Source organism: Salmo salar, chromosome ssa01 (genome assembly GCF_905237065.1).
Source record: "Salmo salar chromosome ssa01, Ssal_v3.1, whole genome shotgun sequence".
NCBI lineage: Eukaryota > Metazoa > Chordata > Actinopteri > Salmoniformes > Salmonidae > Salmo > Salmo salar.
The window spans coordinates 35,413,117-35,427,495 of record NC_059442.1 but is presented as its reverse complement, the minus strand read 5'-3'; the positions used below and the strand labels follow the sequence as shown (position 1 = coordinate 35,427,495).

At 44.7% G+C, this 14,379-nt stretch overlaps 1 protein-coding gene across 10 annotated transcripts in view; it reads right to left on the bottom strand.

The window, feature by feature from the left end:
• The window catches only part of ralgapa1 (Ral GTPase activating protein catalytic subunit alpha 1), a 74,518-nt gene that overhangs the window by 23,606 nt on the left and 36,533 nt on the right, over window positions 1–14,379 (bottom strand). For all 10 annotated transcript variants that reach the window (XR_006769663.1, XM_045717276.1, XM_014193201.2 and 7 more), the window contains 8 exons: window positions 13,748–13,873; window positions 12,971–13,029; window positions 10,372–10,480; window positions 8,416–8,526; window positions 8,210–8,278; window positions 7,869–8,003; window positions 5,463–5,646; window positions 3,090–4,101 (listed from right to left, as the gene is read on the bottom strand). Coding sequence is in view for 9 of the 10 variants with exons in the window: in XM_045717276.1 (XP_045573232.1) it covers window positions 3,090–4,101; window positions 5,463–5,646; window positions 7,869–8,003; window positions 8,210–8,278; window positions 8,416–8,526; window positions 10,372–10,480; window positions 12,971–13,029; window positions 13,748–13,873 (1,805 nt within the window). In the remaining variant the exon portion in view is untranslated. The remainder of the gene's footprint in view (window positions 1–3,089; window positions 4,102–5,462; window positions 5,647–7,868; window positions 8,004–8,209; window positions 8,279–8,415; window positions 8,527–10,371; window positions 10,481–12,970; window positions 13,030–13,747; window positions 13,874–14,379) is intronic.

Genomic DNA, 14,379 nt, shown 5'->3' with positions numbered 1-14,379 from the left:
TAGCCTACAGATTATATTTACAACACCGTGAGGTCTTGGTATAGATTCTAAAGATTATCAAGCTTGACTGCAACAACACACGGAGTATGGACAATAAAGTATCTATTCTAGTCTATTCAACAACAAGGCCCTGCATCCTCACTCCCTACAGGCAGACAGTGATCAGGTGATTAGGGCTATAGTCCACATACATTCACTGAGTAGCCCCAGACCTCTCCCTCCAGACTCTCTCTCGCCCATTAACAGGCCCACACTCCTAAATGACCACCACTTTGTTTTAGTCACAGTATTTCCTGGAAAATCAGACCAATCGAGTCAAACCACAGCCAAACAACTGAGAAGCCCCCCAAAATCATCACTCACAAGATTTTAGCTAAAAACACAACTACTCTGCTACTTTATAGCAAGCAACGCACAGATGATCCTGAGAAATCAATAAGCTTAGATCTTAGTTACCGGCGTCACAACATGAGATATGGAGTTTTTTAAATTGTGCCTTATGTTCTCCCATCTGGAGCTTGAACATTAGCAGCTTAGTGTAGGCGAGAGGTCCTCAAGTGGGGGGTGTAAAAGCCACGACTACTTTCATGAAAGGACTTTGTTTCGTGGTGTTTTTCCTCCTCCCACCCTTTCACCATTTGAGTATAGGCCTCTATATTAGCTTGTTACAACGTAATGGTCTTCATTTTCTCCATTGAAAGTGAGCCATTTCAGAGGCGGCAAGCGGGAACAGCATGAAAGGCCGTTATTACACAGTTCCTGCAAGCTCGCTACCCCCGAGAGTGAATTGCAATATATTAGTCTAACGAGGAATAAATGGCAGTGTTTCCACTATAGTCAAAATAATTTTCAGGATGGAAAATGCTGTCAGTGTAAACTTAAACTACTAAAACCTGATAAAGTATGTAGAAAAGATAAAAGGAGCTATATATTTTTGATAAGATCATCTTTGAAAACGAACAATCACCAATAAAAACTAGACAGAGTCTAAAGGCGCTAAGAGACAGCGTGCACTAGAAAGGCTGGACCATTCATTTTCAATGAAGCCTAGACGGTGGCAAAATTCTATCCAGGCGGAGCGGTCAGTGGTGCTCGTGCCCATGGAAGCAAAGCAGCCGAGGCGGAGAAAATAGGATTCTGCTCTATTCTTGAAGCGGTGCTGTCGTTGTTGACCAATCACAGTAGAAAACGTTGCCTGAGTGGTGATACGTCGGCACGCATGTCCAACAGCAGCACCAGCTCACTCTAGCTAGCTAACACTATCAGTTTACAGAGTCACGTTTGAACTAAAATAATTGTTTTCTAATCCATTTTGGATGAATAATTTATGTTGCATGTAAATACGTTTGTATGCATGCTTATAGTCTTATACCGATTATTTATTCGCACGTTGATGTTTGTTTATTTTGTTGCTATGGTCACCGGTGGCTAAGGGACAAGTGGTGTACTACGCGAGGTACTGTAGGTGATATTCCGCTGGCTGTCTGAAAAGGGTTAAAAATGTATATATTTTTGTTATAATGCTTGAGCCACTCATGGAAAAAAATGTGTAGAATTGCAGGAAATTAGCTTTAACACAGCAAATAATAAAATATCTGCAGCCAAGAGAGACTTTAAAAACTTTAGTTGAGACCCCGCAATTATTGGCCACGCCCACTACCGCCCCATACGCTAACTTTTTTTATTTAACCTTTATTTAACTAGGCAAGTCAGTTAAGAACAAATTCTTATTTAGAATGACAGCCTAGGAACAGTGGGTTAACTGCCTTGTTCAGGGGCAGAACGACAGATTTTTACCTCGTCAGCACAAGGATTCGATCTTGCAACCTTTCGGTTACTAGGCTACCGGCCGCCCCAACTTTGCCACAGCTGCTGAAAACAACCCAAGGGGAAACACTGAATGTGGTATGAATGCCAGGAGAAGGAAAGTGATGCATTTTTTTTTAAATTTAAAATTGTGATTGAATAAAATGTTTTTTTAAAGGAGAGAGAGGCAGGGTTTTTGAAAGTCTGTGTCCTTTTATTCTCCCTTTGTATGATGGGAGTAGGCTAATAAATGTATGTTCTACTGCCTGTCCCTCCATTCCACTCATAAGATAAAGAGATCTTTATATATAAACCCCCCCCAATCACAATCATAACCCCCCCCCCCCCCCTTCAAAACACACAAACCTGTTAAAGATATATTTTCGGACGAGTAATGAGGGGGAGAAATGAATGGAAGGGCTATTTTTATGTCGAGCACTGCTCCTGGATAGATGGATGGAGAAAACATGTGTTCACTGATAAACACGGCCATTAGGGCTCGATGTGATGCGCGGTTTCCATTTAGCCCAATTAGTTCTCATCAATAAAGACCCAGCATCCATCTCTCGTAATACAATGAGATAATACTTCAAAGACATCAATGCAATGGGAAAAGCCATCAGAAATAGCTGCTTCGGAAATGAATCTAAGTAAAGTAATTTAAGTGAAGTGTGGTGATAATGAGGTGGATGAGATTATAGAGAGAAACAGAGAGAGACAGACATACGGACACAGAGAGAGAGGGAGATGAACAGAGAAAGAGGGAGATAAACAGAAAGACAAAGAGAGAGAGTGCGAGAGCTGGACTATCTAGTCTAAGCTGATTATACTAAATCTGACGGGCTGAGAGACAAACAAGGCTTGCGGTAGCAGTGACACAGAATGCAGTTTCCCACTATCTGAATTTAGCACAGTACCTGGAACAAGCTAGGAAAACAAGCCAAAGCCGACAAGCTAAAGTTAAATCACATACCCATCCTCTACCTGAATCTACTGGATTTCTAAAACATTTTCATCAAATGTCCCAGTTCTCTAAACTAATACCTACAGAATAAAGCTATTTCATTATAAAAACTTAAATCAACTGTAAACTATGATTTTGGTTGTGTTCAGTAGGGCACAATGTAGCAAAACTTTTTGAAACGGTTTGAAATGGAAACTGAAAATGGGCTTTTCATTTTGGACAGGGTAGTACCTCGCTTTCACTCAGTTTCAAAAAAATGTTCTCCTGCTTCATGCCCCACTGTACAGGACCCTAGTTTGTGGTGTGGTTGGTCTCTCACCTCTTCTCCCAAGAGTTCATGCCCAGGATGTTGAGTAGCAGCCTGCAGTAGTAGAAGGCTGACTGGGGCCTGTGGGGCTCCGGCTCCCCCTGCTCCACAGCCCTCATGTTCAGCCCATTCCCCCTGTGCACCGCAAAGTCCCTCTCCTCAGCACACTGCTTCAGGATGGCGTTGATCACGTCATTCTCCTGCTTCTCCGAGACGCAGACAGGGGGCGGGGCGGGGATGTTGAGGGGGGCTCCGGCGCGCTGCAGACACTCGGGGCTGGAGTAGCCCAGGTACTGCAGCATCTCATCTAGAACGTCATCTTCTCGTAGGGAGTCCCAGGACGGAACCACCTCCCGACACACACGCTTGGCCTGCGGGGCCATCAGCTCCAAGGCACCTTCCTCCTCCCCCTCTTCTTCCTCCTCCACAGCCTCCCCCTGCTCCTCCTCTCCCAGCTCATCCTCTCCCAGCACCACAACCACTTCTTCTTCCTCCTCCTCCTCCTCCTCCTCCAGTGCAGTCCCCTCTTCCCTCTCATTTTCTTCCCTCTCTCCAAGCTCCCCTGCTCGGTTCTTCTCCCCATCTGTATTCGTTCTCTCTGCAGGTCTTTTACTGTAGAGGTGCAGGGGCTGGTTAGGAGCAGCACAGTGAGGCGGGCCGTACAGTACAGCCGAGTCCCACGAGTGTTTGCCGGAGATATCCCTAACAATAACCCTCACACAGGCGCTGGTAGTGGTGAGGCCTGCAGACATCCCACCGCCGGGCACACCGTCCTCAGCCCGGATCTGGAGACAGGACAGGAGGGTGGTACCGTTCAGGACAAAGAACTGCAGGTTGGGCCCGTCGAAGAGCTCTGGGGCCAGGTCAGGGCTCTCGCTGTATGGGTTGTCCATGTTCTCACAGACATGGCTGGTTAAGGTGGCAGGGCCTCCAGACATGGGGTAGTGGCCAAGGTGGTTGACAAGATGGGTGATGACTGTCCTGGCTGCGATGGAGATCAGACCATGCTGAATACGGCTCCGCACTACAGGGAGAGAGGAAGAATAAGAAGATAAAGAGAGGAAGAGCTCTACAATTAGAACAGGGGTATGTATTGGAATCTGTTTAATGTTGACATTTCAAGGCCAGTGTCAATAAACAGAGAAGAGATAGAAAAAGAGAAGTCAGCCAGTCAGTCAGTCAATAACATGTAGTTATCAGCTCATCCCAGTGGGACCAGGTATTTGTAGTGTCAGAGTTTATCTCCAACAGAGTGTAGAGGGATGAGGGAGAGGACTCTGTCTGTGGAATCTAGCCAATCAAAGCACATTTAGGGTATGATGAAGAAATCAAGGTCTGTGTAGTAGAGCGCTAGATTCCAGTTAGAACACTAGATACCTCAATGGCTCCAACTGAGAATCTCTTTACATTTCTGTGTGGCACCATGCAGAGAACAAGCCAATGCCATCACACTCAGTGTGCTAGCAGCCATCCCTTTGCAATAAGCATAATTACAGTCCCACAGAGCTGCACAAACCCTGAGCGAGCCATTACAGGGAAAAAGAATGTGCCTATCGACAGAACATGACGACAGGTTTCTCTCCCTCTCTCTCCAACAAAATCGAACGTGCCCTTTTAGGTACAGGTGTCTCTTGCATAAGCAATTTTGATCTCAATGAGGTAAACCTGTATAAATAAAAAGGTAACATCTTGCCTCCCTCCTCCCTCCCTCCCTCCCTCCATCCATCCTCTGCCACACCAAAAGAAAAGGAGTGAAATAAACAAATAAATGGATAGATAGAGGATTATAGATAGAGGACCGGAGAGAAAGACAGTTAGTTGCTAACTTTGGAAGGAAAGCAGCATGCCTCACAAAGTGCTCCAATGATTAGTCATTTTCTCCTGATGGAAAAAGCTGCAGGTGCCCAGGTACAGAGGCTCCCTGCTGCTCTGAATTTAACACAGGAGTCAGGACACAGAGGAACCTAGCTGCATTCACATTACATTCAGTCCTTAGCACTGCTACCTTTAACAAGCCAGGCCACACCTAGCACTGATATAGTGGTACCCTCCGTTAGACACCATGAGGAAGAAGGCTAGACATATCAGGGCTAGGCCAGACCTGAGGCAGAGCAGAGCAGCCACACTGACTGGACTCAGCTCATCCATTTTCTCTCTCCTCATCAGATAGTTGGTATTATTTCAGTGGGGAAACAAAAATGTCAGGATCGGAATAACATGGTTATAGTTACTCTGTAGTGTAAAGTGCAACCAAGATGTTTCTAAAAAGGGGCTTTTGAATATCCATGAGGTTATATGGACTAAAACATGAACGAGTAGGATATGTAGAGATGACAATGTGACTGAGAAAAGGAGAAGTAGCAACAGAACAGGTAGTGTTCTTACCCTCGGTGACAGGCTGTAGTTTGGAGGAGCGTTCTGAGTCAGGGGAGTGGAGGGGCTCTGGTTCCTTCAGACTCTCCAGCAGCAGGAAGGGGTCGTAGTCAGGACTGGTCAGGTCTGACAGGTTCATGGGGAAATACCTGGGGCTGTTAAAGTTCTGGGCCCCATACACACAGCCATGCAGCACCTGGGAGTAGAGAAGGGAAGAAAGGGGAGATCGGAGAAAGCCCCAAGAAATCAATCAATTAACACTACCATATTTCACATGACTGTAGCTTTCTATAGAGAGAGAAAGAGAGAAAGTAATTAAATTATCTGCCAATCCCGTCACTGTGCGTTTCCATGGAGACGGAGAGGGTGGTAATGGGAAGAGAGAATGCCGTGATTGAGTGCTGACTACCGAGGACTGACTACTGAGCAGTGAGTGATTCCGGGTGCACTCAGTGCCAGCTGTGGCATGCATTAGGAAGGAGTCCCCACAGTCTGTATTAAAGATGTAACGAAGCAGTCCTGAACTGTTCCACCATTAATGACTTCAGAGACAGATAGACAGATGCCCTGCCACAGAAAGCCTCTGCTAATAGGTCCATTACTAAATAAAAAAAACCTAAACACAAAGAAATACTACATGGTTTGTGCTCGACACCCCACTATATGCTACGGTCAACGTGAAGCAGAGATCCCTGCTAGCATTTGTACAAGTAAAATCGGATATGTCGGCATTACAGTTGAAGTCGGAAGTCTACATACACTTAGGTTGGAGTCATTAAAACTTGTTTTTCAACCACTCCACAAATTTCTTTTTAACAAACTACAGTTTTAGCAAGTCGGTTAGGACATCTACTTTGTGCATGACAATTGTTTACAGACAGATTATTTCACTTATAATGCACGGTACCACAATTCCAGTGGGTCAGAAGTTTACATACACTAAGTTGACTGTGCCTGTAAACAGCTTGGAAAATTCCAGAAAATGATGTCACGGCTTTAGAAGCTTCTGATAAGCTAATTGACATCATTTGAGTCAATTGGAGGTGTACCTGTGGATGTATTTCAAGGCCTACCTTCAAACTCAGTGCCTCTTTGCTTGACATCATGGGAAAATCAAAAGAAATCAGCCAAGACCTCAGATAAAACGTCTGGTTCATCCTTGGGAGCAATTTCCAAATGGCCGAAGGTACCACGTTCATCTGTACAAACAATAGTACCCAAGTATAAACACCATGGGATAACGTAGCGGTCATACCGCTCAGGAAGGAGACGCGTTCTGTCTCCTAGAGATGAACGTACTTTGGTACGAAAAGTGCAAATCAATCCCAGAACAACAGCAAAGGACCTTGTGAAGATGCTGGAGGAAACAGGTACAAAAGTATGTATATCCACAGTAAAACAAGTCCTATATAGACGTAACCTGAAAGGCTGCTCAGCAAGGAAAAAGCCACTGCTCCAAAACCACCATAAAAAAGCCAGACTACGGTTTGCAACCGTACATGGAGACAAAGATCATACTTTTTGGAGAAATGTCCTCTGGTCTGATGAAACAAAAATAGAACTGTTTGGCCATAATGACCATCGTTATGTTCGGAGGAAAAAGGGGGAGGCTTGCAAGCTGAAAAACACCATCCCAACCGTGAAGCACAGGTGTGGAAGCATCACGTTGTCGGGGTGCTTTGCTGCAGGAGGGACTGGTGCACTTCACAAAATAGATGGCATCATGATGGAGGGAAATTATGTGGACACATTAAAGGAATATCTCAAGACATCAGTCCGGAAGTTAAAGCTTGGTCGCAAATGGGTCTTCCAAATGAACAATGACCCCAAGCATACTTCCAAAGTTGTGGAAAAATGGCTTAAAGACAACAAAGTCAAGGTATTGGAGTGGCCATCACAAAGCCCTGCCCTCAATCCTATAGAAAATTTGTGAGCAGAACCGAAAAAGCGTGTGCAAGCAAGGAGGCCTACAAACCTGACTCCGTTACACCAGCTCTGTCAGGAGGAATGGGCCAAAATTCACACAACTTATTGTGGGAAGCTTGTGGAAGGCTACCCGAAACATTTGACCCATGTTAAACATTTTAAAGGCAATGCTACCAAATACTAATTGAGTGTATGTAAACTACTGACCCACTGGGAATGTGATGAAAGAAATAATAGCTGAAATAAATCACTCTACTATTATTCTGACATTTCACATGCTTAAAATAAAAGTGGTGATCCTAACTGATCTAAGACAGGGAATTTTTACAAGGATAAAATGTCAGGAATTGTGAACAACTGAGTTTAAATGTATTTGCCTAAGGTGTATGTAAACTTCCGACTTCAACTGTATATATTGTCTTGAAGTCAATCAATTCACAACGCTACTTCAGAAAGCTCATTTAGAAAGTTCAATTTTTGGATTGGGCATACCTTATAGATACAGCTGAGGACAGACTTGTCTGGCTTGTCCTTGTCAGGGCTGAGTGTTTGGACAGGCTGCAGCAGAGTCTTAGGAGGCAGAGCCATCACCCAGTCCAGGAGGCACAACAGCAGAGACACCACCAACTAGGGACAGACAGGCCACAACAAATACAGTTTCATTACATCAATAAATCAGAGAACAAAATACTGGATCATGACAGAAAATGAATTGTGCTTCTGCAAAAAAACGTGTCAGGCCAGTACTGTAAACAGAAAACTAACAGTAACGTTGTATTATTAATAGGTCTCCATTTGACTAGGAGAGTTGTGTATGAGGTGAGGTGACATACCCTCTTGTCCAGTTCATGAGGGGAAGATTCTGTAGTGGGGAGTAGGTGAGTTACGGTCGCTATGAGGATCTGAAACAAGAGTTTAAAAAAAATTGAAAGCAAAAAGATATTGTATTGTTTTGTAATTTAAAAAGGATACTCTTGAAAAGCTCCAGAAATAATTTACATACCTTAATGCATAAATAAAAATGGACACCCAAATTTACCTCAACTATTTTCTTTGGAGTGTCTGGGGGGAATTTCTGAAGGTCATCGACATAGTTTATGAGCAAGTGCAGAATGTCGGAGGCCACCAGCGCGACAGTTTTATTTGGAAACTGAAAAACAAAAAACAGACAAAAACACACAGCAGATGTAGAGTAGTGTAGGGCAAGGATGGGCAACTTGCGGCCCGCAGGCCCCCCCTTTTGTAGGTCTGCAGATCAATCCCCCCCCCGCCAAAAACACATAAAAAACATCTCAACTTACTGTTGAGAGTTAGAATAGTAGAATACCCTATGTGCCATTTCGAGATGTGGTTGCATTAGCATTTTTTCGCTTGTTTTGTCAGTAAATGACAGTCACTTAATAAGCCCTTGTCAGCTAACATTTTGTAGATTGTAGTAAAGATGGTCGAATTAGCGACCGGGGGGGGCGGCCATTGATTTTGTTAGTCACTCACTTAGATACCATATTAAAAACAGCAAACATTTCTCTCCACCCTATGGCATAATTACTAGAATTGCATGAAATGAGTTACAAAATTGCTAAATCTTCTCTCCACTCCATGGCAAAACGGTAGAATTGCAGCAAACTTGCTATAAAACTGCCTCCCCCAACACAACTTAACTTAGGGCCCCCAAAAGGCTATGGCTCTGACTGCATGTGTGAGTATGGATGTGGGTACGCAGACCCACGAGCCACTGCAGCCCCTCATGATGAGTTCAAATTTTTTGTGGCCCCCACCCCCCATCAAAGTTGCCCATCCCTGGTGTAGAGCCAAGCTGACAGGAGAAAAACAGCACATTGTGTCAGAGACTGTCTTGATCTGTGATCAGGATTAAGATGTGGATGAGCCTAATTCTGCTGACTGGAAGAGGCCCAAACACTCATTGAGAGGGAGGGTGGGGGGCTCGACCCTCCTCTCATTGTGAGAGGTGTAGGCTGAAAGGGCACAGGGAGAGGCAACCCTCCTATTCCCTGCTCCTCCTTCTGGCACTATCTTAATTGCTTAAAAATCTCCTCCCCTTCATCTGCACCAATTTGAAAAGACTTGATAGGTGAAAAAGTGACAGGCTTTCACCTGGCCAGTTATTTCAGATCAGTGCAATAAAGGAAAGGAGGTGAAGAGAGGACGGACCTATTATACAATTGAGGAAGAGCCATTGTGAGTGTGTGAGGGGTGTGTGAGGGGCTCAGGGAGACGACCCTCCTTTCCTTCTCATTGTGACCCTGGCTCAGGAAGACTGCAGAGTGCTTCTCCAGACCAGCAGTGCCAATGCCCACACAAAACAATGGGCTGGATCACCAGCCATTCCATTTGATTGGATAACAGTATGGACAGGAGGAGGGAGAGAAGGGGGGCCGTTTGGCAAGCGCCCTCATTTCAGACGATAGAAATATAATAATTCCTTGAGGTCGGTGGAGCATGCATTCTTCACTGGATTAGCCTTCTGTCTGAGGAGAGTGGAGCGCAGTGGAGAAGCCAAACATGTTGACAGTCGGGCCAGATTTAGCTGGGTTAGAGTTGGGTGGTGTGTGTGTGTGTGTGTGTGTGTGTGTGTGGGGGGGGGGGGGGGCCCAGACCAGTCGGTACTGTCAGTAAGCTTCTTCTGGCTACTCAGTGCAGCCCATCGCTCTCTCTCTCCAGGCAGGCTAAAACTAAGTGTGCCAGTAAACACCACACAGACCAGGGCAGGCCACAGGGAGACTTCTGCTGCTGTGCTACTTCTAACCAGGGACTGCAACAGAACACTTCCCATGGCAAGGGATGAAGGCAAGGCAACACATTTCAAAATTCAAGTCACTTTGCATGACAGATGATGCCAAAAGCACCAAGGTTATGGGTTCAATTCCTGCAACGATCACATACTAGAAATGTACCCACTCACTCACTCACAGAACTATTAGTCACTTTACTTAGCAGACGCTTTTGTCTAAAGTGGCATATTATATATAGCTACCTTCAGAGTGACACAGATGACGTTGAGGGCTTCTTTGATCTGAGTGTGTTGGGTGCCGTGGACCAACTCCTCACACAGCCAGATACCCAGACTGCACAGGGCCACACACCTGACGGGGGCAAACACAACTCCTCTTCATTGTCTATTGGGCTGTTTTTTTAACAGACATCTTAGACCATTATAAATTATGTCACATGTTAAACTTGTTAACCCATAAACCAACATTAACATTTGGAAAGTATTCAGACCTCTCGACTTTATCCACATTTTGTTATGTTACAGCCTTATTCTAAAATAGTTTAAACAATAAATAAAAAAATCCTCTCAATCTACACACAATACACCATAATGACAAAGCAAAAACGGTGTTTTCTTTTTTAAGAAATGTTAGAAAAATGTATAAAACCCCCTTGAAATATCACCTTGAAATAAGTATTCAGACCCTTTAGTCAGTACTATGTTGAAGCTCCTCTGTCAGCGATTACAGCCTCGAGTCTTCTTTGTTATGACGCTACAAGCTTGGCACAACTGTATTTGGAGAGTTTCTTCCATTCCTCTATGCAGATCCTTTCAAGCTCTGTCAGGTTGGATGGGGAGCTTCGCTGCACAGCTATTTTCAGGTCTCCCCAGAGATGTTCGATCGGGTTCAAGTTCGGGCTCTGGCTGGGCCACTCAAGGACATTTAGAGACGTGTCGCGAAGCCACTCCTGTGTTGTCTTGGCTGTGTGTTTAGGGTTGTTGTCCTGTTGGAAGGTGAACCTTCGCCTCAGTCTAAGTTCCTGAGCTCTCTGGAGCAGGTTGTCATCAAGGATATCTCTGTACTTTCCCTCTGTTCATCTTTCCCTCGATCCTGACTAGTCTCGCAGTCCCTGCCGCTGAAAAACATACCCAAAGCATGATGCAGCCACTACCATGCTTCACAGTAGGGAGGGTGCCAGGTTTCCTCCAGATGTGACGCTTGGCAATCAGGCCAAAGAGTTCAATCTTGGTTTCATCAAAACAAAGAATCTTGTCTCTCATGGTATGAGAGTCCTTTAGTGCGTTTTGGCAAACTCCAAGCACGCCATCATGTGCCTTTTACTGAAGTGTGGCTTCCATCTTGCCACTCTACCATGAAGGCCTGATTGGTGGAGTGCTGCAGAGATGGTTGTCCTGGAAGATTCTTCCATCACCAAAGAGGAACTCTGGAGCTCTATCAGAGTGAACGTCAGGTTCTTGTTCACCTCCCTGACCAAGGTCCTTCTTCTCCGATTTCTCAGTTTGGCCGTGCGGCCAGCTCCAGGAATTGTCTTGGTGGTTCCAAACTTCTTCCATTTAAGAATGATGCAGGCCACTGTGTTCTTCGGGACCTCAATGCTGCAGACATTTTTTGGTAACCTTCCACAGATTTGTGCCTCGACACAATCCTGTCTCGAAGCTCTACGGACCATTCCTTGGACCTCATGGATTGATTATTGCTCTGACATGCAATGTCAACTGTGGGACCTTATATAAACAGGTGTGTGCCTTTCCAATCATGTCCAACCAATTTCATATACCACAAGTGGACTGCAATCAAGTTGTAGAAACATCTCAAGGATGATCAATGGAAACAGGATGCACCCGAGGTCAATTTCGAGTCGCATAGCAAAGGGTCTGAATACTTATGTAAATATGGTATCCGTTTATTTTTAATACATTTGCAAACATTTCTAAAAACCTGTTTTCACTTTGTCATTAAGGGGTATTGTGTGTAGATTGATGAGGAAAAACAATTTAATCACTTTAAGAATAAGGCTGTAACGTAACAAAATGTGTAAAAAGGGAAGGGGTCTGAATACTTTCCAAATGCAATGTAAAAGCTTAATCAACTGGTAATGTCATTGTCAGTCTGACCTTGTATGAGACGAACAAGGACAATATGCTGTGTAGACCACAGTATAACCAAGGACTGTTTTAAATGTCACCACAGCCAAAACAGTGACACCCTCTTCCCCATTCCCTCACGTCCAGCCCCCCCAGGTCTCTCAGTATTTAGCTCTCTAACACCGTGGCACGCACACTCAAACTAGCACCTCTTCCACTGAGGGGGCCTGGTCCTGCAGAAGACAGAGACTGTCCACCAAATAGAACCCTATTCCCTATGAAGTGTAACATTTCTGACCAGGGCCCATAGGGCTCTGGTCAAAAGTAGTGCACTATAAAGAGAATAGGGTTCCATTTGGGACACCGTAGGCGGCAGGGGGAGTACACTACTCCTCACTCCCCCATAAGCCTACAGTCAGTGGATTACTTCAGATGACACTTGGCTTAATCTGTCTGTCTGGCTAGGTTACAGTATGGATGACCAGACAAATCTGACAGCATTGATTACTTCCCCCTGCCAAAACCCCAGCTCTCATGACCTATTGTCTACCACAACCATTATCACCATTATTATTACATTAATCTGCTGGGCAGATGTCTTCCTCAGGTCAGAGAGACAAAGACTGCTTACTGTCATATGCTAGTAATCTACCTCACAAATGTCTATGTATGTTTTTCGTATAAATCTATGTCAGTGTAGTATGTAAATGTTGATTGTCGTTTAATTCAAGAGCTCGAGACGTGAGAAAAATACCTGGCTGGGGCTGAAGGCTCATCTCTGGCTGAACTCAGGATGTGTTTGATGATGTGTTCCTAAAACAGAGAACAGAGTCAATCAATCAATCGACAGATGAATGTACAAATCAGCCGGTTTTATTCTCCAATGAAGAACCGGGCTCCAGCAAAATCTGTTGGTCTGCTGAAAACAGGGATGCACACAACGAAAAAGCAGACTGCCTATTTGCTGAATTAACCAGTGCTTTGTCATTCATAGCCAGACCCAGGCTATCAGATGCCATCGTGTGAAATTCTCTGTCCAAATAAGAAACGCTCTCATGCATGGAATTAGCTCTTTAACCAGCAATCAACCAAAAGCGGCCCAATAACAACAAGGTCCTGTGAATGGGCGCCTGTGGCATAGCTAATCACCCATTAGAGAGTTAGCTAGGCTGGCGCTGCTGCTCCCTCAGTACCACAGAGATAGAAAAAAAAAAAAAAAGGTAATTAGGTTTAATGTGCGTTTGATACAACATCAAACAGTATGTGGGTTAGGTGGTCTAACGGTTACTAGTGATCTAGTGGTTAGTGACGCCACCTCCAGGTCATTAATGCCCCTGTCAGTATTAGTAATAAACTCAACGCCCACTGCCCTTTGACAAACTCTGTCCCCCTCCTATCTTTTCAATATACCCCTCTCTCTGACCATGTAAAATGGTACACTTCTCTGGAACCGGTTCCTACAGGTTGAAGCAATAGAGTAAAGCAGGTTGAAGACAACAGTTAAGCAACCACCCCACATGAGGACAGTTACCTTGACGTCTCTGAACTTGGTCATGACCACGTCAGCGGTGGTGGGGTGCAGGGCGGGCAGCTCCTCATACAGGTTAGGGAAACACACCAGAGAACCCAGCAGGATCTGAGCCTCCACCCGCGGGGCCTGACAGACGGACGGACGGGTGTCAACTCACATCCACAGTTTAAATCCATATCACAACACTATCCTTTGCAATCCAGTCATGGGCAAACACAGAAGATAACGGTGTGGAAACAGACTATTGTACTGTACTGGGGGTCAGTGTAGTGTGGTGCATGCAGAAGTGTGTACAGCAGCGGTGAGCAAAATGTCCTGAGTCAAGATCACTTTCGCAGTCAAAAAGCAAGCCGAGATCTACCACTCAGATTTATATATTTTTTTATATGGACTTAAAAGAAATGTAACATTAACCTAATAAAAACAGTTCTGTAGGAACGAGGTTTGGGCAGTAGGCCAAATAGATTATCACAGCATATTGGCTATATGCCTGGCCTGCCAGTATTGTTATTCTCAGACCATCTTATATTTCAAAACTAGAGCTTTGATAACAAAAAATAATTCCCAGTTGGATCTCATCACTGGCCTATGTCAATCTACTATGCTGAAGCCTGCCTACGGTTGCCTATGCA